The 27,993-nt window shown below is 32.6% G+C and overlaps 1 protein-coding gene across 1 annotated transcript; it reads left to right on the forward strand.

The window, feature by feature from the left end:
- The first annotated feature begins 1,867 nt into the window (after positions 1-1,867).
- On the forward strand, positions 1,868-27,745 carry LOC140434510 (uncharacterized). The gene is made up of 8 exons (XM_072522833.1): positions 1,868-2,250; positions 2,312-2,424; positions 4,847-5,113; positions 5,878-5,972; positions 10,390-11,556; positions 16,041-16,270; positions 19,912-20,123; positions 25,709-27,745. The coding sequence occupies exons 1-8, from the start codon at positions 2,086-2,088 to the stop codon at positions 25,857-25,859; spliced, it is 2,400 nt and encodes a 799-aa protein (XP_072378934.1). The 5' UTR covers positions 1,868-2,085; the 3' UTR covers positions 25,860-27,745.
- The last annotated feature ends 248 nt before the right edge of the window (positions 27,746-27,993 follow it).

The following is a 27,993-nucleotide window of genomic DNA, read 5'->3' on the forward strand; positions in this document are numbered from 1 at the left end:
CAAAGTATATGCGTAAACAATGAATCAGTCATAAGTTTGGAAAACAGATATTCCTTATCATCATCATCATTCTGGCTTTACAACCCTACGTGGGTCCTACACTCAAGAATTTCTCTCCAGTCGTCCCTATCCATCGCCTTTCTCCGTCAAGCACGTATTCCCATATTTCAGGCAGAACCGTCAATATCAATGGAAGTTGTTATCTACCGCTATATCCAACCTCACGAAAATATGGAAAAAACACACATAAAGAAACACTAAGATCAATCAACAAGGTTTTGCAACATATAGCTATGCCTCTGAAACGTGGACCATCCGAACAACAGATGCATTTGCACCCAAATCGATATGATATTGGAGAAGAATTCTTCGAATATATTATGAGATAGCCAGAAACATAAATACATCGCTTATTGCAGAGATAAATAATCCACAACGTTCCTCCAGTATCGTTTTTTCAAAAATATTAACATTATTTTTATACATAACGTTTACCAATATATTGAGAGGCTAGTAGTCCAAGGAAAATCCGAGGAAGAAGAAGTCAAGGACGATCACCAACTCCACGGGAGGATAGAGTCGAAAAATTACTTAACACGAAATTACCCACGTAAAATAGTAACCGAGCTTCAGCTAAGTCGTCTTTTTGGGGAAGCCTACATGAAAACTAAAACTACTTTTTCTCTTAACACAATTAATAGTCATTCAACCACTCAATTGAAAGCATTTGCTTAAAAGAACATTTTGCTTCAGCAGAGGTAACGAATGCAATTTTCATCACATACCATGTCAGCAATAGGTATAAGCAAATACTATAGAGTTGCCACAACAGATACGGTTACCATTCCCCGTTCCCTGTAAGGTGGACCGTCGAGTAGTAAAGTTACGAAACTATATAAAAGGTATTATCCACAAACAGAGCATTTTTCTTCAGCCCTACAAAGATTAACCCCAATTCTCGTATATCTATAGGTAATCATAGGAATAATGGAAGGAAGAAGGGAGGTTATACAGCTTTGTTATAAGGAAGTCGAAAATGAAGGTTTTAAGGAAGCCAAAGGAAGAGAGAAATTTATGAAAGGAAAAATAACTGAAGATAAAACAATTCTATGTACCTACCTAGGTATATTAGGTAAAAATCGAAATAAAACTGCGAAGAAATCTCGGTTCAGCCGTGCTAAAAGAATTCGGTTTGAAGGCTCCAATTAGGACAGAGATGCATTATACGGCTGAGAAAAAATTTTGTGAATGAACGTTGTGCTGGATTTGAAAGAAAATGCAATGCATTTTTGTGCGAAAACTGTTGCCAAATTTAATTTTTTTTTATGTATAAAATTTGATAGTTATTTTACTGTACCTAAACAGATTCGCTATTTTTTCAAAGATGTTCGTACCATAATTAAGCCATGTGTCCATTTCACTACAAAATGTTAAACTGTTCACGGGATATTGGAAGAAAATCCATTTTCATCTATGGGCACATTAGTATTAAAATAAGTTGAATTTAATCGAGCTATCTTTGGCCTCAAAATGTGTATGTCGTTTAGTTTATGACCTACCTTTTTGCAACACCCTGTATAATAATAATATCATGCTCATATTAATTAACTAACAACTAATGAATATTCATGCAAGACCAAAAAAAATTAAATTCATATTTTAAACACAATAACTGACTACAGGTAATGTTTTTATGATATAAATTTTTTAAGGTTTTTTTAAATTGCATTTTTCGTATTTGTGTCAAAATAGGCAACTCGTTTGATGCCGCTGAACTAAAAGTTGTATATTTAGAAATAAATTTTAAAAACATTTAAATTTTTTATACCAATTACTTATTTACATTTTTTTATATAATGAAATTTCGGCTACTTAAAATATTTTATTCGTTTCCATCTTTCGTAGCTAATATTGGTGATATTCTTTTATTTGACAATTGAAATGGACCAATCATGTTTCTCACTTTCCTTTTGTAGTGTACCTGTCCAGGCATTATATAAATTTTTTTCAGATTTGGATCCTGTGTTTTAGACATGTATAATCTGTGCCCATTATAATGGAAATAAAGATGGAAAAGTAAACAACATGGCGTCAGTGCTGTCAGAAGATTTAGTTGATAATTTTTCTGATGATTCCCAATTTTCAATAGCATGGGATGATTGTTTTAGTGAAAAAAGGGATAATACCCTTACCCCTACAATTAAACAGGAAAAAACCAGGAATTTAGTTAATAATGTATTTAATAGACAGGTAGAAACAATTCTTAACCTCCAAATTACTTATGTACATAATAATGTTTATTATGTTTTAGTTATATGGTCGGTTTGCCAATAATCCCAAAGCTAAGACTGAAAGGGTGTTAAATGATATTCATCCCAAATGTAGATTTGCACTAAGCTCATTATTAAATGATCCAGAATATTTGTAAGTATTGACATTCTTTCCAGCATTAATAAGTGTAGTTGTAGTCTAATAAACTGCCCTAAGAAATGAAGTAACCGTGTGATATGAAGAATTTCCTGACCATTTCTTGCTAATAATGATTATTAGATTAAATACCTATATCTTCCAATTATTTACTGATGTTTTTTCATTCAATTTATTCTTTATTACTCTCTCATATTGAATAAATTTTTTTTCTAAGAGTATGCAGATATAATCTGCCAAATAATTTATATGTTTACATACACAGATACAACAAAAATTTAATGAGGTTAAATACCAATAAAACAAAATAGCCATGAGTCCAAGAACACACAGAAAGCATCATTAAATTGCTGATGAACTATAAGCAACTGATAAAAGTTTTAAATAACTAGAAATAATCAGCAAGTTAAGCAATAAAATACTGGTTAATACTTAATAAAGTTAATAAAAAAAATTATAACAGATCCTTAAAGAATCTAGAGGAATATCCATATATTTCTAATTTTTTGGGAAAATTTCATGATTTACATACGCAAATGCTTTCTTTATATTGCAAAATATAACTGTTGCCATATTTTTCTCATATAGCTAAGTAGAATTATTATAGGAGGTTGAAAATTATGTCATTGGAGTTTTATTTTTCATGTAATTCAAACTGACTTATCAAGAGTAAATCATGTTTATTAAGGAGAAACAATGTTTTATTTTTATACAGTTTTTCAATTATTTTTTACAATGAAAAGTATAGAAGTCATTTGGTCTTCAAAGTTAATTTATTTTTTATTTATGCAGATAATTTGTGTAGCTAATTTCCTGCAGTCACTGAAAACTCCTGATTTAAAAGATTGGTATGTAGCTTCGGCCAAGATTGTGAGAACATTATCAGGAAGACAAAAATATATTGATAGGGATGCCATCATATCCTGCACTGTTTTTCTTTTTTACACCTATAATAACTTATTTTGTGTTTGTTTTAAAGTGTTCTATCCTTAAATAAAAGATCCCAATTAAACTGATCTTGAAATAGTTCAATTTTGTCATAACTTGCAAATTTAAAATTCCTTAAAAGTTAAGAAAGTCTTAACAGTTAGATCTTGTCTAAGGGTGATGCAAATAGGTGGGTGTACAATTGTTGGTACTAAATAATATTGGGGCATCACTTGTTTCAGAATCTTTTTTTTAAAACTAAATTCATAAAACTATTGTCTGCAATTAGGAAGTGATTCTGTTGGAACCAGTTAAAAAAGCTGCAGATATACAAGATCTGAACGCAGGCTGTTAGTGTGGCATTAACTGCCCTATACTGTCACATGGAATGGCTCCAATATAAGTCATGAATAATATGCAGTAGAAAATTGGACAGACTTAAGGCAAGGTTGTCTAATGTTTCTGAGAAAGTTAAGTGTACTTATACTAAAGTTTTGATTCCAACAAAGAGCAGTTTATATCAGTATCAATTGCTATAGCAACCTGCTCAATGACTTCGGAAATCTGTAACCATTCCAGATTTAAGTCTGGAAAAAAGAGCAGATAAATGCTGACAAAATGATTTTAATTTAATCTGTTGATAACGAGAATGTCATTTTCATTCTTAAATCTAAGAACTATAACATTAAAATTCACTTCTGGTGTTGCGAAATATCTATCAGCTTGTCTAATACCTGTGTCAAAGATTCTACAGATTTTATTGAAAAATTGGAGATTACACTATGACTGAATGATATTTAAACAAATTTCGACATGGTTTCATTATTTACTATGGTCTTGTTGATGAGACATTATAATACATTAGTTCCTAGAATACATTACAAGCTTTTTCTGGAAAACTTGGACAGAGAGTATACCGAGAACTCACAAAACACTCCTTATTTGAACAACTCTAATCACCATCTTAAACAAAAGAGTAAATACCTTAATATATTGTGCTACCCGAATATGTGTACCTACAGTGCACAGATTCTAAACATGCCGGTGGGAGATGGCTTTTATGCGTTGTATTATAGTTGGTGTATGAGAGAAAAAGTTTTCGAAATAATGAAATAACAAATTTTATATTATTATTTGTTATTTCATTATTTTGAAAACTTTCTCTCATAAATCAACTATAATACAGCGCATAGAAGCCATCTCCCACCGGCACATTTAGAATCTGCACTGTAAATATTTTGGAGAAGAATTGAAACATCTATGAAAAGTATTGAGTTACAATGGTTATACTCCACGAAACAATAATCAATCTATACTTCCACTGTTGACAATGTACCTTTACAACATACAGAGGATTAATACTTGTTTTCAAAAATCAATTGTATGCAATGGTTAGTTTAGTAATAATTTTGATTTGTTTTTTATAGATATGCTAGTTCTTAAATGAGTATAGTATTGTTTACACCAATGTCATAAATTTATTATCTTTCAGCAACCACATATATATGGGATTTACAATGTGTGGTCAGTACTTTGTAAGCTACACTGAAAAGATGTGTGAGGATTTGGGCCCTCTTAGTTTTAATACGAATTATGAATATGATTTATATATATGGAGATTTGTTCCTGGGCAGAAGCTTCACTTTATATCAAAACATAAAATTTTTAAGCACCTTAAAGGCTCATCTGACGTACTAGATAAAGTAATGTTTATGCAATTCCCAAGAGATTTGTATAAACTTGTGTGTTATGGACTAACGTAAGTATAACATTGTGTTCAAATTTTAAATAGTTCTATATTTTAAAATTAACTTCGCTGATTTGATAGCTCTACCAAAACAGTGTTGTATAACAAGCCAAAGTGCATTAAAAGAAGATGATTATTAAGCTCTTTAATGTGGAGTCTATTATAAACGGTACAGTAGGGGGTACTACAGAAATGTAGCTTTGATCAACGCTTTTTTGCGATTTTTAATGCTATCATGCAATGTTGGTGTCATTTTTTACAAAGACAATTCAGCCCGAGGCCAGCATTATCTCCATAAAGTTCATAAGATTGATTTTGAAGATTCTCCTCATCCGTTTCTATAAACGAAGAATTATCAGAGAATCCATTGAGATCTAAACATGTCAAAATTGTCCCAATAAAACATGACAGCATCCAGTTGCTTTCCACATAGAAACCTCTTCTCAATAATAATAAAATATCCGCTCCATCCACAAATCCAGTTCCCACCTTCTTAGCACTAACTCACACAAAAATACCACGTCAGTGAACCACATCACCAATCTTGATGAACGCCTCCAATTATAAGCAGCAGATTTGGGGGTTCAGGAGACAAACCTCATTAAAACTCATACAACTTCATAGAGGAAGTCAAGAGCTTGGTGTACCCAAATTTGATGCAGTTCAACTGGATAGTAAATATAACATAATACAGAAAATGAAAATTATACATATATCTGAACTAATATATTAGTCTCTAGTATGATCTAATCTAAATTTTTTTCTTGGTCTTTCAGAGCTACAAATCCAGATCTAGTTCATATATCAATATTAACCTTGCCAGCACCAAAAAATTGTAGACATTGCTCCAAGAATTTCTCACAGACAGATGGTAAGTTCATATTTTAAAATACCAATCGACCACCACATTTCATTTATATCTGAAGTATTAATGTTTTAACGAGTATAGCAATACCTATAACTGACTTCATAGGGTGCATTAAAGGATTAAAGTTTCGTAATAATCTGAAAAGGAATCTAGTAGCTGTTGCTTGTAACTTAAAAAGATCACACTTTTTGGCATTGCTATTCTTTGACAGTTTGACTTTTAGTGAGTTTTCTTCTTGATACTGCCCTCAAAACATTGTTCAATTAGGTAAATTTAAAAGGAAAATAAAAGGGATGGGAGGAGCTGGAATGGCTCTTTGGGAAATCGATAATGGAGTTAGTAAGAATGTGGCTACTGTAATTCAATTTTGGAATACTTGGACAGAACAACACAGACATCGACATCATTGAGGTAATGGAGCAGTTCACAAAACCAGTTACCGTGAAGAACGCCTAATAAGAACAAATGCTCTTAAGGACCTCTTCAACATCACTAGATCAATTTGCAATGAATGACTGGCTGCTACAGGATAACAACTCAGTATGAGACCAGGCAAATAAGGTCTTTTGATTTTCAGTCCTACTGACCACTCATCAACTTGCCATTAACCAAAGAGATATGGAAGCAAGGCTGCAGTGGTGTTGAGAATGGGATGACTGGAATCAGTAACAGGACATTTTTTAAAAGAAACATGAAGGCCCGGCATTACATTCATATTATCTCTGAACCTGTTATAATGCCCTATCTGTGAAAACTATTAAACTCCATTTTGGCCATGCTGTCATTTTAGTATTTCTCTGTCAATGGTCATTTAATGGTACTTCCATAACTCTGAGTTTACATACTGCACCTTCGGAATGAGATTCAGTATGTGTGGTCTTCTATACCGCAGGAAGACATCAATCACTTCATTCTAAGCATGTATCACATAGTAGAGGAGTGCATTACCAAATGGGAGCTCAAATTTATTACTGAATTTAAGGTTATGGACTACTTCAATTGTCACGAAAATTTTAATCAATGGATACACTATATGTACGCATTTTATTATAATGTTTATTGAGTGTTGCATTTTGAATGTCAGGTAGTATATCTTATTAATTTCCTCAGTTCCTCTGCATATGCACCCATTATATGACATGGTAAAATATAAGTACACAGGTCTCAATGTTTTAATAATTGTAGTTTTGTAGTTTTAAAAGTGGTAATAGTATATTATAGTATATTATTGATTCAGCTGAGTATTGTGTACTGTTAGTTATTTACATTCACAATTTACTGGAATTATATCGTTGTCCTACTTTTCATTAATAAATCATTACCTACACTATGTGATATACCAGCGACATCATATATAAAATAAACTTAACCGCAAAAGTATTACACCACCAAAAATTATGCTCATTTGGATAGTTGATTTTCTCGTAAACGGATTAACAGTTCCGCTAATTTTATTTTATTATTACTTTACACTTTTTCTTTAGTATTTACACCGTTTGGCAAAGGTATACTCAAACTTCTCTTTCGGGCGTATACCGGATAGAAGAAAAAAATGTTTTTCGTATGCAAGTTTGAGACACCCTATAGGAAAGACAAGGTATAAGGGTTGTAGTCTCATGTTTTGTGAACATTTTGTTTTTTTTTTAATTTTCCTGATATCTTTAAAAACAAAGCAAATAGAGGGTTGTATTCTTTAACATGTATTTTAACTGAAACAATACTAAACTAACAATAAAAATAACAACAAGTAACAAAACTTTAAAAACAGATAGAAAAAACGTAAACTAATATCGCGTGTTTCCTCCTCTACTTCTAATAATAGTTCTGATCGACGCTTAAGAGTCAATCATCGACCAGATAAGCAGTATACACCGTGCAACAAAAGAGATACGTGGAATTTCCTGGGCAGCAAGAACAGATTTGGTGTTTTTACGTGGAGACTTTTTAAAGACCGAAAGGTACATTACAGAAATTTTGTTTCTTTGAATACTTCGTTCCTTTCGCACCTTATCTTCTTCTTCTTCCTCCTCTTTAAAAGCAATTCTGCTTGTTCATGGGCGGATTAATACCTCTATGGAAGGTTGTCACTCCATATTTTGCGCGGTCTTCCGATACTTCTTCTGTCGATTGGTGACTTATCTCTTGCTATTTTGACGACACAAATAACAAATGATCTCAACAGGGCGGGCGTACGGCAATGGAGAGAAAAACCAGAGATAGGAAACAGTGGAGAAAAATAACAGGAAAAATTTAGATCTAGAGAGCTTAAGCGGCGTAACCCCGTGTGGGGTGTTAAGCCACGATATATAATATATATATATATATATATATATATATATATATATATATATATATATATATATATATATATATATATATATATTGACGACACGGGTCTCCTCCATTCAGCTTATGTGGTTATTCCATTCTTTTTTTCTATTTTGTGTCCATTCATTTATACACTGTACGTTACATTTTCTTCTAATGTCTTCACTTCTCTTCCGATCTCTTAGCGTATTTCCTGTAATTCTTCTCAGTACTCGCATCTCTGCCGTTTCCAGTAGCCTTTTGTTGTGGCTGTGTCGGGTCTTGATTCTGAGGCATATGTTATTATTGGTCTTACACTGGCTTTATAAATTCTTGACTTGATCTCAGTATTTATGTGTCTGTTTCGCCATATAGTGTTATTAAGGCATCTTGCCAGTCTATTTGCTTTTTTTACTTGATCTCTCACTTCTTTGTTCATGTCTATAGCTAGACAGTGTAATTCCCAGGTATTTTATTTCCATTACTTGAACAATACTGATGCCATTAATTTCTATTTTACATCTGGTTGGTTCTTTGCTGACTACTATTGGTTTAGTTTTCTGAGATGAGATTGTCATATTAAATTCTTTTGCTCTTATGTTAAATCTGTGGACCAGTCGTTGCAGACTATCTTCGTCTTGGGCTATTAATATTGCGTCATCTACGTAACAGACTATTTTTATTTCTTTGTTTCCCATTCTGTATCCTCTTCCTTTGTTAACGCTTTTGATGATTTCATCCGTGATCAAATTGAAGAGCATAGGTTCTTTAAGTTGTCCATCTATTCCGACTTCCATTTTGTTGTTTTGGTAGATGTTTTCGATAGTTTTTATAATATTTAGGGGAACTTCTCTATTATACAGCGACGCACCTTAACTGGCTCCCGAACTCTATAAAACCACTTTAATCCTACACGAATTGGCTCCAAAATCCATACATGAAATGGCTCCCGCCCATTACAAAATTCCCAGAAATTGAATCTCCTTCTGGACCTTGGATTTATGGAGAACCGAAAGAAATGGAACATGATTTTACTGTCTGCAAAAGGAAATATGGCGCTTCACACGAGGTCAAAGATCGGAGGTAAAGGAATTAATAGAACCTAATAGAACAGATCCTGAAGAACAGAAAAGCAGCAGGTCAAGACGAGATACCAAACGAATTACTAAAATATTGTGGAGCAGCAATGACAGAACAATTAACAACATTAATTAATAAAATAATAAAACACAATAAAATACCGGAAGAATGGAGAACCAGGAAACTAATTCTACTATTCAAAAAAGGAGATAAAACACAGCCAGAAAACTACAGAGGTATAAACTTGTTAAATACTACGCTAAAGCTTACAGCTAAAATTTTACAAGTGCTAATAAATCAGAGGATAAGTTTAGCAGATGAACAACACGGTTTTCGTGGTGGTAGATCGTGTACAGATGTAATATTCGTTATAAATCAAATTACTGAGAAATCACTAGAGTGTGTCTGATTGACCTAAAGAAAGCGTTTGACAGAGTAAGACTCAAAGATGTAATACATCTTCTGTATGATAGAGAAGCTCCCCTAAATATTATAAATCAATATTTCATCAATAATTCATGTGCAAAATATTATAAATCAAAACTGACCATAATTTGTTCTTTTGATTTTCGAAATGTTTCATAGTTTTTTTCTTTATTTGAATCATATGTTTATTTTAATCATCTAAAGGTTCACCACGTGTTTATTAAAATTACACGTGTAATTAAAATAATAAGTAAATAATACAATTATTTTATTTAATTTTAAAAATATTATTTAAAAATACAGAAAACAAAGTATAAAGCTTCGCACTGATCTACTACAGTACCGCCTACTGTACAACCTTTTTTTTCTTCCACCCAGTATAAACCCAAAAAAGTTTTAGGAAAACATTTACCCAACAATGTAAATACCAAAGAAAAAATCTAAAATAATAAAAAAATGGCGGAATCCGATAATCTGTTCACGAAAAAATCAACTATCAAAATGAGCAAAATTTTTGGTAATGCCAAACTTTTGCGGTTAAGTGTATCTACATAGTTATAACATTTTAAATCCATTAACAATTTCATTAGATTGTTTTTCTTTTCAGAATCGATAAATCAAGGTTGGTGCATCAAACACGGATTCATAGTACATTACATGTTTTCCATGTCCCAGCCAACGCCCATTTTTGATCCCAGCATTTCCTTAGCCTATCCTAATCACTTGGTTATTAATACTGGTCACCATATACATATATTAAACGTTTCAACCTCAGAACCCCCTCAGCTAACTGTTTCATTACTTAATTTAACAAAAGACGATGACAAACTCTTAACAAATACTCCCACACATACATTTAACGACACCTTAAGTGAGGTATCAGAAACCCCTAGTGAACATTTCGGTACAAGTAGTGTAGTAGATGCCATACTAGAAGACTTTAGTGAATATGACTTGGAATCCAACGAATGTAACAAACCTTTTCACGAACTAAACATAAGTTGTGAACCTTTGAATGTTACCGGTAAAAGCTATCATAATACTTTAGTTCAAAATATTGTAGATCCCAGAGTAAAAAGGTTACAAACCAATAGTAAAGAGTACTTATTCTCAGTACCTCAAAGTTCAACTACTCAGAAATCTTTAGAAAAATCAAAAATAGATAAGAAAATCGCAGAGAAAGCATATGAGTTTATTGAAGAGAATGAGAAATATGAAAAAATTAGTTCGTTCAGAAAAAAGCGATTGGCGGAAAAGAAATATGAGTTCTCAGAAGACAATAGTGAAAATATTGTACCATTTAACTCATTACGCCGCGAACGTAGGTATCTGTACAGATCACAAAATCGTTGTATAAAATCGCCGGATTTCAATTCCATTTTCTTGAGTCCCAGATCTAGTGGCTTAAGATCTCCCATGCAATCACCCAAATCTAAGAATGGTCAGTTCTCCCCCAGTGGTGCTCGAAATCTATACTGTCCTTCTTTGCGCAATTCCCCACACCATTCCAAGTCTCCCATAAGTCCTAAAGAATCTGCTAGGAAATTTTACGTTTATTCTCCTAGTTTGGACAGTGACTGCTCGGATTCTGATTCAAGGCTGATTATGAGAACGTCCAGTAATTTGTCTACCTCAGGTGATAATAGGTTTAATAATTCAGGACTGTTAATAGTAGATCCGAAATCTGAGACACCCAAATGGATAAAGAAAGTTGTCCGGAGATATTCAAATGGTGATTTTGAAAATGGATCTCTGGTGTCAGGACAGAGTAGAGGTAAGCAAAATATATATTTTACTTTTGTTTAATTAATAGTACATAAAAAACGGGATGTGGCACTCCGGGGGTGACCGAGGAGAGGAAGCATAGTACTGTTATCTTCTAAGCGATGAGCGATGGTTTTATTTTATTCTATTTTACTTCTATTCGATTCGATAATCGACTTCATCCAATAATCGATTCGATTTGATAATAGCTTCGATTTGATTGGATAATCCATTCGATTCAATCCGATTAGATTCGATAATCGATTAGATTCGGTTTGATTCGATAATCGATTCTATAATCGATTCAATTCGATAATCTATTTGTTTCGATATTTGATTCAATTTCGATTCGATAATCAATTAGATTCAATAATCGATTGAATTCGATAATCGATTCGATAGTATTGAATTCGATTGTATTTTATTTTATAAAATATATAAAAACAAACTTATTTTAAATTTAAATTGTGACTTATTCCCATCAAAAATAGTAAATAGTAATTTATTTTATTAATAAACACGTATGACACTGTGTTTACTACTCCATGTAGTGTGTGGTCGCGCGTTGTGTAACGCCAATAAAGCCAGTGAAACTTGCGACAGTTTTTAGAGTCGGTTTTAATTTTTTTACACCTCAGTGCGATCCACCGTTCCGTAGCGTGTGATGAGAAAGTTATGCTTTAAATAATATTTGCTCACAGTTAAATATTTTTAGTCTCGGTCATACCCCCTATGAGAAACAATGATTATATTACAGCAAACAACAATTATGGAGAAGTTTGGTAGTTCAGGTTTTAAAACAATTTTAAAATGTAGTTATTTTATCTTTAGAGTAATTTACGGCAACGAAACTATGGTGAACACAAGTCTGTCTGAATAGCAGTTAATAATGAAGAACGCCTTACAGACTCGCCAATTTATGAATGCCGAGTTTCCCATCGTTGCGCCAATGTGACTCGATGCCAAAACACGTCATTCGCGAAATCAGCTGCAACCTCGCCAAAGTTGATGTTTTCTGTAACTGATTAACTGCCGTTAATCTTTTTTCCCTAAAACAGGATCAAATGACTATATTTTATTCTTAGTCCATATTCCAGTCGTCAGAGATGAAAATACCACTGAACCTCTAAAAATCGTACGAACAAGCTGAATTTTGTTAATAATGTTAATGGAGAAAAAACAGAAAAAGCCGTTTTACCAAGAATGTGTACGCCATAGAAAAAAAATTTTCGAATAAAAAATGTAGCTAAGATAATTTTGAACAAAAATGTTTATTAGCTGTAGAATGAACGGTTCTCTTAAAAACAACGCTTAAAGCAACAGGTGATTTTCAAAGTCAGGTACGCGCGCGAAATCAATTTTAAATAAAATTTTGTATCAACTCTTTTGACCTGAGTTTCCTATTGACAAAAATCAAAATGCGTTTTAAAGCTGAAGAAAGCAGTTTTTGTATGCAATTTTTGGATTTTGCTGCAAATGAAGACAGTTTCTATAAAGGTGTTAAATAAATAAACGTTTAGCGATTTTTACCATTTTTTGCTATTCTCATGGGATCAATAATATTTATCATTTCTATTGATCGGTCACTATGGAATTGTCATTATTAGATGTCATTCTTCAAAACATATAGCTTGAAATTTTGGTTTTGAGATTTAGCTGCAAATGTGAGGCATTTGAAATATGCCTAAAAATTCTAAATTTAAACTTTCACATTACAAACGTTTAACTGCTTCTTTTGATTACACAAGTACGTTTTTCGTAAGGACACAACTTCAGCTACAAATTCCACCTAATATTCTTTTCGTGGAAGCATTTCCTGTGATATGCGATCTCAATAACTCAAAATCGAAATTTCAGGCTATATGTTTTGAAGACTGGCCTCTAATAATAAAAATTCCATAGGCACCGGTCAATGGAATTACTAAATATTTTTGATCTCATAAAAATCATAAAAAATGGTAAAAATCGCTAAACATTTATTTATTTAACACCTTTCTAGGAACTTACTTCATTTGCGGCAATATACAAAAATTTTATAAGAAAGCTACACTTTTCACCTTTAAAACGCATTTTAATTTTTGTCCATAGGACAATCTTATCAAAAGATATCGAATGTTGACCGTCAAATTGATACAAATTTTATTTAAAATTGATTTCACGAGCGTGCCTGACATTGAGAATCACCGGTCGCTTCAAGTGTCGTTTCTGAGAGAACGATTAATTCTACAAAAAAATTCTAATAAACGTTTTTGTTCAAAATTATCTCAGCTACATTCTGTATTTGAAACATTTTTTCTAAGGAGTACAGATTCTTGGTAAATCGATTTTTTCTGTTTTTTTCCACCTACGAGTGGAGGTTTTAGGAGGAAGCCTTGGAGTAAAAGTGGTAAACTTTTTTTGGTGTCCCAAAATTGACATTCTCATCAAAATTCAGCTTGTTCGTATGATTTTTAAAGTTCAAAAGTCAGACGACTGGACTACCAGACGGGATTTGTTTTGAATTGGACATTTCAGGACAATCACTTCAGGATGTACCTTGTATCAATAATCACGATACGCACCAGTAGCAAACTTTGTGCTTAATTTTAAATAATAAATTAATAATTTTAATAATTTTCTGTGCACGAAACACGGAAACTTTAAGTTAATTCTGCAAACAAGTTTTTGTGTTCAACAAAAACTCTGTACGATAGTTGACTACGTCATTCTTATTTATGACTGTGTCAACTGATTTGAAGGAAAACAACTTGCTTGGAAGAAAATTAAGATTTGTATATTCAATTTCAATTTTCAAATCGGTCAAGCCGTTTCCAAGGAGTATGGCAACTAACTAACATGGCTATTAAAAAATGGTGTTAGTGATAGAAGGGTAAACATTAAGGGCGTATGTATTGTTTAATACCACATCATAAAAAAATAAAAATGTTATCCAAAATATTTTTAAAAAATGTTAAGGTTGGACCACCCTTATCACTTAGGGGTATGAAAAATATATTACGATCTATTCTTAAGAGTTCCGAATATATATGTAAAATTTCATAAAAATCGATAAATTGGTTTTGGATAAGTATGGCAACTAACTCTGCGATACTAATATAGCTATTAAAAATAGGGGTTAGTGATAAAAGGGAGAAAATTAAGGGCTGTATGTATTTTTGAATGCCACATCATAAAAAAAATAAAAACAAAAATATTGTCCAAAAATTAGAAAACAAATGTTTGGAGTGAACCACCCTTACCCCTTAGGGGTATGACAAATAGATTAAAACCGATTCTCAGACCTATGGGATATACATATAAAATTTCATAAAATTCGGTCTAGGGGTATGAAAAATATATTATGACCTATTTCCAGACCTACCGAATATAATAATATGTAAAATTTCATAAAAATTTCCCAGAAGACAAGAATTTCAAATATGATATTTTCAATAATCGCATTTTCTTTGTATGCAGTTGTTGTTTCTAAACTTGCAAATTACATAATGAAGAGATGTTGAGAAGAGAGTTTTCTATTAGTTTCCTGATTTTAATTTTTTAAAGTGCGTTTGAAAGAATAATCCTTTTTTTGTATGTAAAAAGAATTCGACTGACTGTTTAAAGTGTTTATTTTGGGTACAGCATAATTTTGAAAATTTGCAATATTTTTGCTGGCCCTGGATTGAAAAAGTATTATTCAAAAACTATTAAACCGATCCTAACAAAATTTAGCATACGTTTTAGAATATGAAGGCTGTAAATTATGTTTAAGGGTCCGAAAACATTTGGACTTTAAGTTAATAGGAAAAACTCAATTTGTTGCACTTTTTTTTTCCCAATTAATACTATTTTTTAAACAATAAACATTAAATTTTCAATTTCTATTTAGTTAAATATGTAAAATTGAAAAACGAAACCTTTACCTTTTATAACCTAAAAATATGGCCGCAAAAGACAAAAATTTTCGATTTTTTCAGTTTGTGTTAAATAAAAAATTAAGCACAAGGTCTTTGACTGGCGCATATCGTGATTATTGATACAAGGTACATCCTGAAATGAATCCAGCAAAAAAAAATAGACTCCTATGGAAAATGTAGATTATGGTCTGCTTTTCGACAGATCCTGCGTGATTAATTAATTAATATTTACGTGTCACCAGGATTATGTTACGCAATTTTATATTTTATCCCACAATTTCAACATAAACGTAACCAGATAAATTATAAAAAATATTTATTAAAATAATTCCTTTATAAAAGCTATAATTGATATGTTTAATTTAATAATTTAAGAATTAATATTGATATATTTAATTTGACGGTATGGTAAAATTGGCTCCCTAGTACATGCGCTTAGCCACTAAGAGAATACTAATAATAAGAACCTTTTATAAAGAAATTTTTTTAGATAAAATTTTTTTGTTATTCCTGGTATAGAGCCAGCCCAGGAATTCACTTTCCTTGTTAAATAAATTATGTTGTTCGGAAAATTGGTAATGTTCTTTTTTTCTTTTAGATGATTATAATATCCCTATAGAAATACCTCTGTTGGCGCAAAATCTCACCGATCAACATTTAGATGTCGTACCGGACTTCAAAGTAGATCAAGTAAACGAAATACACCTGATTGTGACACAGAGATCTTTTGACTGTGAACAATTCGTTCAGCGTAGGGCTCAGAAACTTTGTTCCGAAGCACAGTTGGAATTTATGCACTGTGAAGATTATGATATTAAAATTATACATGTAAGTATAATTAAATTTTTATATCACATTGTAGATTATGCACAAATTTGTTGATACTAACTATACAACCGCAATACACTCTAATAAGATCTTCTTATTCTTCGTACGGCTAAAAAGCACTTTTTAAATCTACAAAGCACATGTATGCTGGTTTTCCATATTCAATAGACTTCTCTATTATTTGTCTGATAATAAAAATTGCGTCTATTGTGCTGCGGTTCTTCCGGAAGCCTTGCTGTTCATCTGCCATGTTCGCTTTTTCCTCGATTTTATCTTTTATGACTGCCGTTAACAATTTTAATGTACCATCAGCCTCTATAATTTTCAGGATTTCTCGAGTTTCCCTTTTTAAGTATCGGTAGCAGGAGACTTTCCTTCCATTCCGCTGGTACTACTCCGGTATTTGTTATACCGACGAATAATTTTAGGAGCCATTTGCGTAGTGTTGTTCCTCCATATTTTAGCAGTTCATTGTTTATCTTATCAGGACCAGGTGCTTTTCTGTTTTTTAATTTTTTTATTCGTTCTTGTAGCTCTTCTTCTGATATTAGTACTCTCTTGTGAGTTTCGTTAATGATTCTTTCTCTGTTCTCTTCTTCTCCTTTTCCTTTTAATTTCGTGAAATGCTCAGTCCATTGTTCCTCCGTAATGTTATCTATGCGTACAAATTCATTCTTTTCTGTTTTTTGTCTCCTTAATATCTTCCACACCTTTTTCTGGGAACCATAGAGGTCGTATTTCATATCTTTGTTAAATTTCTCCCAGTGTTCTTTTTTGATGTTATCTATTTCTTGGTTTACTCTATTTCTGATTCTTACGTAGTCTTCTCGTTTCTCCGGTGCCTTCACTCCTTTGTATGTTAGGAAAGCTTGTTTCTTTTCATTTGCTAGTGCTTTCACCCTTTCGTCGTACCATAGAGTTTTGTATTCCCGTTTATTTCTCTTAACTTTTCGTTTACCTAAAGCTTCTTTTGCTGCTTGTAGGATACATTTTTTAATAATTTTCCAGGTTTCTTCTATATTCTTTTTAGTCTCTAGGTTATGGCTGTTTAGCTTTTCTGTTAGTCTGTTTCTATACAAGTTTTGTGTCCCTTCTTCTTCTATGCTTTCTATGTTTAACTTTTCTTCTACTTTTGTATTTCGCTTGCCCTGTGTGGTGATTGCTATATTTATTTTTCCTAGTACCAGGCCATGGTCGGATCCTACATTGGCGGAAGGAAGTCTTTCTCCGTTGACTTGAGCGTTTCTTCGTTAAATCTTTGTGTAACTCCAGCCACAGGTATGTTGCCTACTCTGGCGTTTAGGTCGCCGATAATTATTGTTTTACTACCGGCTATTGTGGTGTCCAGTAGATCTTGCAGCTGTTCATAAAAGCATCTTTGTCTTCCTTGATTTTGCTGTTATCCGGTGCATATACAGTGATAATATTAAGTATCGTCTGGTGAAGTTTAAGGCAAACCAGAATCATGTGTTCGTTGATGTATCTTATTTCTTGAATATTGTTACTATATTTATTGTGCATTAAGAGGCCTACTCCTGCCTGAGCCAGTTTGCTTTTATCTACTCCGCTGTACAGGGATATAAATTTGTTTCTATTGGCACTTCCTTGTTTCGTTCAGGGCACATATATCAATTTTATGGAGCTCCAATTCCTGCACAACTTCCTGTTCCCGTTTGTTCCACGATGCGATGTTCCAAGTGCCAATTCGTAGATTATTTGGTCTCTTTGTCCTTTTTCTTGCGTGGTTCGTCATCTATGTATCCGAGCAATTCCAGGCTTCTCTTCGGTTCTCTGAGCATTGATTTTTTTTGACAGTAGGTAGGCTGCTAACCTTGCTCATCAACCCCCTTTTCGGAGGACCATTTCTCCCTTCCTCGTCAGCCCTGACCCTACCTTCCACTGGGGTTGGTTACCCAATCTCCAGCAAGGTTGCTCAGGTTTTCCAGGGTTCACCTGTGCAGCCCAAGCCGCACTTCGTGGAGATGAGGATAGGAATTGAGTAGGAGAGGCTAGAGAATGCTAACTGGAAACAGCTAATTCTTCTTCTTCAAGTGCCCTGTCCGTTGCGAACGTTGGCTATTAACATGGCAATTCTGATCTTATTTGCGGCGCTTCTGAATAGTTCGACCGATGTGAGCCCGAACCACTTCCTCAGATTTTGGAGCCACGAGTGTCTTCTCCTGCCTGGCCCTCGCTTACTGTCTATTTTTCCCTGGACAATCAATTACAGTAGACGGTACTTATCGTGTCTCAATATGTGGCCTAGATATTCAAGCTTTCTTTGTTTAATTGTATTCACGATTTCTTTCTCCTTTCCGATTCTTTGGATTACCTCTGTGTTGGTGACATGTTCGGTCCAGGATATACGAAGAATGCGTCGGTACACCCACATTTCCAATGCTTCTAGTTTTCTCGTGAGCGTCTCCGTCAGCGTCCAGGCCTCCACACCATACAGTAAGATCGGAAAAATGTAGCACTTAACTAGACGTAGTTTTAGGGGAAGAGACAAATCCCTGCTTATGAGGAGCTTTTTCATATTGCTAAATGCTAAAAACAGCTAATAAGATCTACAAATATATTTGTTGTGAATTGTCTCCTTTCTACAACACAAATAACGGGCCAGACGTTGAAACTGGCTAAGTATGTAGACTTTGATTAAATAATCCTTCGTCGAAACAATTTTTTAAGTCTAAATGGTAATAATAATGCTTGGTGAATTTAAAGGCATTTTATTTTACTTTGCATTGTTACAAAAGATATTTTAATTTAAAAATTTTAATTTTTCTGCTGTGCGAAAATTTACGTAGAGCGCGTGTATTCGCGAAGTGAATTGAAATTTTACTGTCCGGCACGGGAACCGAAAAAGTAGTCCTTAAATGCCGCTGGGATGACTGTCTCTTATGAGAACCTAGAAAGGAGTTTTGAGAGGCCGGTATGTATCTACTGTCAGGTACAGACACTAAGAAGGGGGTCTTTGAATGTCGCTCCAATACAACGTTTTATAGGAAAGAACGACCCGCCAAATTTCAACCGTCTTCAAAGAACTTTAAACGTTTCAACGGTGGATTATAATAAGCCACTTTTTCTATACATTTACGAAGAAACTGCAGAATAATAAAAGAATAAAACTAAAAGATTTATTGTCCTTTTACGAGTTCCCAAAACAAATAAACATGCTAACCTAATTCTTGGTAGACAAAAAACTTGTTTTTTGAAATGAATTAACGAAGCGGTTGGTACTAGAACAAAACATTCATGACCAGTTGTGGTCGTAAAAATGATAACTTTTAAATTGAGAAGAGGAGAATTGGCGGTAACGTAATATCGAAGAGTGTTTAGATACTGAAAGAAAAAGCTTTTCTAACAGGCGTCTTAACGGAAAAACGAACGAGGTAAAAAACTCCTTTTGTTTGAGCTGAGATATATCGAAAATAATAGAATATATTTTCGTGTTTTATTAATAATAGTAACAAAATAATGAGCGATTATTGGTGACATATGTTAAGACTATAACAGTAATAAAGGATTGCAAATGTAACTACATTATCTTATATTTACGTGTGTATTGTAAGGATAATATTTTAGTGTTCAATCAAAATATTTGTTAGCGGACCAATTTTTATTAATTTTTTTTTTTTCAGATTTGTCCAATTAACGGCCATATAATTTGCCGTGCCATTATAAAAATAGGTGCTTTAAAAAATCCTTATCCCACTGTCGAGCATTTTTCAGCCCACTTTCTGTTCACGTGGAGTATTGAGAGTGACGCATTCGACGTCATAGAGAGCAAAGAACAGACCAGGCTGGTACCTGCTCACGAGAAGGTTGATATTCCAGAATATGATATTCCTAGGTAAGAAATGATTATGAATGCATTGTAACAGAATTCTAACATTCTTCTAACATATTTGAGGAATATATTAGTTCAATTTAATGATTTTATTATGTGCATCAATTGAAGTGGTACATTAGGATAAGTATATGAGATTTGTTTCAAATTTTATTAAATTCATGATTTTAAAGATTAATACTGCAATATTGAAATGTTCGTATGTACCGGGTGGTCCAATAAGCCGATCTCACGGCTATATATCAGAATCTATTCATGTTATAACTTCTGGAGAAAAAATTCCTTTGTAAAAGTGGCCAAGAGAATTCGCTGGAAATAACTTTCAAGTTTCTGGGTTAACCGCTAGAAGGCGTAACCGGTGAAGAAAACTTGAAAACCAGTTTTTTGGGAAATATGCCCAATTATATCAAGTGTTAAATAAGTAAACTAGAAAGAGGCCTAAATTCTGCACAAAGTTGTTCAAATACTTTTTTTTATTTTTTTAAATAAAGGGTGGGGGAGAGTGGGAAAGCATTTGTGGATAAATACCTATAACTTTGGTTTGGATCAACCGATTTTAACGAAATTAGTGTCATTAGAAAGAGTGTGGATGAATTAATTTACAACTACTATAAAATAATTGCATTTAGTTTTTATTGTCATAGGTAGAGGGTACTTTCGAATAGAAAAAATTAAAATTTGTTTTTCTTCAAAATGTTTAATGGAAACACCTATTTATTGTAAATTATAATGGAACTGGATTAAATTCGTAACAAAATGGCGCAAACCGCATGTTAATAGCTTTTGTCGAACTCGAGATATGACATAAGTAAGTATAGTATTGACTCACCCTGTATTATAAATTAAATTAAAAAATAAGTCAGTAGGTACTTTCAATTTTTTTATAGCAGAAGAATCTTAATGTGGATACCTATTTTGACCATTGTTATTTCATATGATTAAAAATAGTTTTTCGAAACTAAGTAGGCTACGACAATGAATTTGACGGGGAGTTCATATTGTTTATTTATTGACAGTAGTCAAAACATTGTTAAGAAGTGTTATATTATAATTCGAATTGAAGATTACACTTTTTTCAATAGATATTAATATTGGTAGTATTAGTAATTAATTATCAGTACTAATAATTCGTGATGAGTATACCTATCAAATGCAGATTGTATGATATGATTGGAGTTTTCATCGTCCTTGTTTTAAACGACGTAGTAGAGTATATATATATATATATATATATATATATATATATATATATATATATATATATATATATATATATTTGTATGATCTTTCACATATTTAATTTTAAGTTATAATAAAGGGTGAGTCAATACTATACTTACTTATGTCTATGCGTTTTTATTCATATCTCGAGTTCGACAGAAGCTATCAACATGCAGTTTGCGCCATTTTGTTACGAATTTAATCCAGTTCCATTATAATTTACAATAAAAAGGTGTTTTCATTAAACATTTTGAAGAAAAACAAATTTTAATTTTTTCTATTCGAAAAGAACCCTCTGCCCATGACAATTAAAACTAAATGCAATTGTTTTATAGTAGATGTAAATTAAATCATCCACACTCTTTCTAATGACACTAATTTCGTTAAAATCGGTTGATCCAAACCAAAGTTATAGGTATTTATCCACAAATACTTCCCACTCTCTCGCACCCTTTATTTGAAAAAATAAAAAAAAAGTAATTGAACAACTTTGTGCGGAATTTAGGCCTCTTTCTAGTTTACTTATTTAACACTTGGTATAACTGGGCATATTTCACAAAAAACTGGTTTTCAAATTTTTCTTCACAGGTTACGCCCCCTAGCGGTTAACCCAGAAACTTGAAAGTTATTTCCAGCGATTTCTCTTGGCCTCTTTTACTAAGGAATTTTTTCTTCTAAAGTTATAACATGAATAGTTTCTGATATATAGCCGGGAGATCGGCTTATTGGACCACCAGGTACATCTTTATCATCTTGAACCAATAAGTATGATTTGGAGTCATAGTGAAGGTATTTTGTATAAAAATGTAAAAACATGCATTAATTGTAGTAAAAACCATAGTATGGATTAAAGGGAGCTACCCCATTTGTGGATGATTTGTAAATGCATACAAATAAATAATCGCAGAGATCTATGTCTAATATCCCTACGGTTTCCTCAAGTGTAGACAATAGAACTGTTGCACATTTTACATCGACAGTAAATATCAGTAGGCGTCATGAATGTGGCGGCTAGAGGTAATCGTCGAATTTTGATAGCACCAAAAATAAAGTGTCCAAAAATAAGAAATAGTGTTTCACTTTACTCCGCGATTAAGAAGTGCCACCATTATTTTAATTTGAGAAGTAAAGGATCTACGAGACATCCGAGGTAAACGATGCTGCATAAAGTTTAAAGACGAAACTAAGCAAGAGAACATGATTACAGGAACAAATTACAATGATCTCTAGAAAACTAGCGAAATTTTCTGTTTACTGATGGGTCAGAATTTTCTCTTTTTGTCCATATAGATGATCTAATGTATGTAGGTGGTCGGGCCTACGATATTTAGAAAAAAAAACATCTTACCATAGATTTGGAGGTGTGATTAAACAACAGTCGCAGCTCTTCAGTGACATGAGCCGACTGTACCCGAAGAGGTGAAGACTGGCGTGATTATTCTTTTCATATAATTAAACGATCTAACAGAATAATGAACTTGAATTAGGTAATGCACATGTACTATATGCAATCATAGTATATATTTATTTATTTATGCTTAATCTTCTTCACGTGTCTTCTACGTCACGGAGATTGGCGATCATCATTGCTCTCCTTATCTTTGAAGATTTCTGCACGGAAAAATTGTATTGAATTGCATCCGAACTATTTTCTGAGATTTCTTAACCAGGATATTCTTCTTCGTCGTATGCTGCATTTACCTTGAATCTTGCTCTGCATTATCAACTGCAGGATGTTGTATTTTTTCATTACATTGCATTTTTTCATTGCATGTTGTATGTTCCAAATATTGAAGTTTTCTCACTTTGACATACAATATTTCATTGCCTTTGTTTATTTTGCGCATAACTTCATTGTTCACTGCTGTACAAGATATTTTTAAAATTCTTCGGTTTGTCCACATTTAAAAGGCTTCCAATTTATTCAGATAACGTTTATTAAGAGTCCATGACTGCACCATACAACAGAACCGGAAAGATATAACACCACAAAATTCATACTCTTTATTTCGTACAGGCTTAGGTCTCCACTACATTGTATTCGTTTGATGTGTGTGAATGCGCTTCTTGCTGTTTCGGTCCTTATTCTTGTTTCGCTTGAATAGTCACACTGATTCATTTATGTTTGTCTCCAAATAGCTATAGTTTTGTATTCGTTCTATAACTTCTTTCTTCATACGGAGATTAATATTTGGAATATATTTCTTTGTAATTACATGAACTTAGTTTTCTTTATATTATGAAATGACAGATCGAGCTCCTCACTTTTTGCAACAACCTTATCCAAAATTCTTTGAAGATCAGTGATTGTCCCTGCTATTACTATTGTATTATCCGCATATCGGATATCACATACGGGTTCACCATTGATTTTTATACCAATCATTTCATCTAAAAGTGCTTTTCTGAATATATTATTGAGGAGTATATATAGGAGCCAGGTCCTAAAACTATTCTTAAAGATAATTCACACAAGAATATACAACAGATGTGAAAGAGACATTAGCCCCACACAGTTCGGTTTCAGACAAGGATTTGACACAAGAGAAGCACTTTATAGCTTAACTGTCGTACTTCAGAAATGCAGAGATCAGCAAAAAGATGTCTTCCTATGCTTTATAGATTACAAGAAAGCGTTCGATTGTGTTAATCATTCAGAATTAGTAAGATTGCTCCAGGAACGTTCGATTAATGACAATGACCTTAAAATCATAAAGAACCTTTATATGAATCAAGTGGCATCTGTGAGAGTAGGACTGATGTCATCAATCGAAAAAGGTGTACGACAGGGTTGTGTTCTGTCACCCCTCCTTTTTAATCTTTACTCTGAAATAATTTTCGATAGAGCCTTAAGTGACACTGAAGATGGAATCAAAATCAACGGACAGACTATTAGTAATCTTCGCTATGCTGATGATACAGTCATAATAGCTGATAGCCAAGAAGCGCTACAACGACTAATAGGTAGAATAAACACTGAAGGAGAACGACTGGGCTTGAAGAACATCCAAAAGGTCTCCAAGTTCAGATATCTCGGTAGTTGGATAACTGAAGATCTAGATTCAGACATAGAGATACGTAGCAGGATTGAGCAAGCCAGAACAGCATTTACTAATATGAGAACCTTGCTAAGCAACAGCAGCCTTAACTTAACGCTTTGATATCGCTTTGTAAAATGTTACATTTACTCCATACTGCTATATGGTGTAGAAACCTGGACCATAAAGGCCAATGTGATGAACCGATTGGAGACCTTTGAAATGTGGGTATTTAGAAGACTACTTAAAATTCCCTGGGCAGATCACACAACAAATGTCGAAGTATTAAATCGAATGGGCAGAGAACGAGAATTGCTGCCAATAATAAAAAGAAGAAAAACTGCTTATCAGGGTCATATATTTCGAAATCCCAAGTACCAGTTCTTAAAGCGTATTATGGAAGGGAAGATAGAAGGAAAACGGGGCATCGGAAGAAAGAAATACTCATGGCTTAAAAACATAAGGGATTGGATAAACCTCGGTGCCCATGCACTCTTTAGAGCCATACAACACCGAGAGGAGTATGCCAGAATTGTCGCCAATATCCACTAATTGGATAGAGCACCATAAGAAGAAGAATATATTTTTGGAATATGGATTAAACAAGGATGGTGATAAAACACACCCCTGTCTAACTCCTCGTCTGATTTTAATTTTTTCCGTTTTCAGTTTGTCCACACATATTACGGCTTCCTGACCATTGTATAAGTTATTTATTATTCTAATATCTCTTCTATCTACGCTTCCAAAAATTGTTTGGTGATTATTATTGTTTTCTAACAACTGACGGTTAACTTACTTGGCCTCGATCGTTTAGGCATATAAGCCATGCTTCTAGTTGACAATTCTGAGAGTGATGCCTGTACCTTCAGGATGATATGAAATTCAGATTCTTTTGTCTGTTTATATATTTTGTGTTTATTAATTACGTGTTAATGTTTTTCTGTTCATGTATTGTGTGTTGTATATATTATGTATAAGTGTCGGTGATGTATGTGTATATATAATTGTAGATAATGTGTCTCTGGCTTTATGTCAATCCGCTGATATTATTTTCAAAGCAAAAGATGAAAATCCCAGTAGTTGGCTCTATATCATAGTTTTAAAAAACTTGCAAAGAAGTAAAAACTTCTGGTGTATGATGGTATACTATTTTATTAAAAATTTATCCAACAAAATTACAATTTTTCAAAACGTTTTTGCCTTCTTTTATAATTTTCAAAAAGAGGCAAAAAATAATATATATATATATATTTGTAAAAAAATGTTATTTATTTACTTCGATCATACATATGTTTTTTAGTGTACTAATCAACTTATTTTTAATAGGTGTAAAGAAGTTCTTGTTATGGATTACTGTTACACTACATCGAAGACAAATCTCAGGGACTTTAACAATTATTACGAAATCTGTTTGGGCCCGGCTAATATTTCGATTTTCGTAATACAAGAATACTCAAGCTCTAGTGATAGTGATTAAATAAGTATAGGTAAAAACATTGAATTACTAGATATGCCAACATACATAGTACTTTTTAGATAAATATAAAGCCATCGAAAAAAAATCTACTTAGAGCAGTCTAGGGAATAAAAATGACGTGGTTTGGGATTTTAGCTACTTCCAGCGAAAAATATTGTTGTTTACCATTTTATTTTCAACAATGTGTGTCTACAAATAACCTTTATATACACATTAAGTATATAACTTTTATATACGTAATGTCAAAAAATCTAGCACTAATATTTATGATTTATAAAGTAGTTTAATTTCCAACCAAGATTAGTACATACAAAGTCCAGAATATACTCTAGTTACGATTTTCCTCGATGGTTCGATTAATAAGACTATGTAGATCGTCTTGTTGATACATTTTTAAGAATTAATAATGAATCGGTCGAAAAAAGGAAGAAATGAGTTAAAAATGGTTTATAAGTTTAATATATATATATATATATATATATATATATATATATATATATATATATATATATATATATATATATATATATATATTGTTTATTGCCCTGAACAAGATCGGGGCTTCTATTTCTTTTGGCGATCTTTAATGGAGATTAGGTATTTCATATATTAGCTCCAACGTTGTACCAATTTTGTCAACAACTAGATTGTCAATGTTTTTATATATCTTTTTGCAGTTTTTCCGAGAATTTTATATTACTCTTTTTTTCCATTTTCTTTTGATGGATCATGTTAGTAACATTTTAATTGCAATATTCCTATACATTAAAAACCACCCTTTGAAAGTTGGGAGCCAATTGTTTTCGCTCCATCTAGCTCGGTCTCTCAGGTGTGAGAACGTCTTATCGTAAATACAAATTTGAAAAATGAGCTTGACTGGGACAAATAAAACATAATATTAACTAATCATATTTATTGCACTTTAAAAAATAAAATGAAGTTTTAATATTAAATAAAAACAAAGCAAATCCTGCCTATAGCTTTGCACAAATTTGAAATTAATGCTTATGGCTTCATGTAGTTGACAGGATAACTTGCTGATGGCTGCAGATGCTGGTTGGATGGATTTTAGCTGAACCCGTTGTAGTTTCAAGCAGCTATTGAGTTTGGCATGGTATCTGCTATGCTGCTGCACTTGTCACCCAATGTGTGGTGCACTACGATGCTTCAGAAAGTTCCACCCAACAAAGGGGAACAAGAAAAATTTATTTAGTGTAAAAAACTAAAATGAGAAACCTTGTGTTAGCGACTGCATATGTTTTAAGTATTTCTTTGCCATAGAAAAAACAATTGTTCTGAAAGGACGTAGCTGATGTCAAGGATATGAATATAATTAGTTAAAATGATTTAAATAAAGATCACTATAAAGAAAAGCTTGGTTTGGAAATTAGATTATGTATAAAACAAGTCAAAAACAGAAAATTATAAAAAGGCAGATATGTAAAAAAAATGATCAACTACAAATATGAAAGAGTTGTACACACCCCAGATAAGAAATGTAATATATAAATGAATTTATGCACTAAGACATCAGTTAAGTAGATGAAAAATGTTATAAAAACAAGTTCCCCTTTTTATTGGTGCGAAAACTGACATGACAGTACGGAGTTGCCAACTGATAAACATATTTTGTCGACTTGAGGTAGGGCATAGACATTTTATATATGTCTGTGACATAGAATACAATGTAGTAGATATGGGGTCCTATAAGACGAATAGAATCGAAATAAGTGAAAGATTAAACAGAATATTTAGTTGATTGAAGAGTTGAGCGTCAACTATTTTTAGAAGAAAAATAGTCAAATAAAAGAGAAAGTTATTAAATGAATAAACTCAAAAAAATTGAAATCAAATAATTATTGGAAGAAAAATAACAAACATGTGGCGTTTATTACCTTACACAATATATATATATATATATATATATATATATATATATATATATATATATATATACATATATATATATATATATATACATATATATATACATATATATATATATATATATATATATATATATATATGTTTGGCAAAACATGGAAAACAATTATCCCGAAGAATAACGCAAGAACGGAATCGACCAAGACCCCGCCCACTGACCTGCGCACCGGACCAATTACAAGAGCGCGCG

Source organism: Diabrotica undecimpunctata, chromosome 2 (assembly GCF_040954645.1).
Source record: "Diabrotica undecimpunctata isolate CICGRU chromosome 2, icDiaUnde3, whole genome shotgun sequence".
Classification (NCBI taxonomy): Eukaryota; Metazoa; Arthropoda; class Insecta; order Coleoptera; family Chrysomelidae; genus Diabrotica; species Diabrotica undecimpunctata.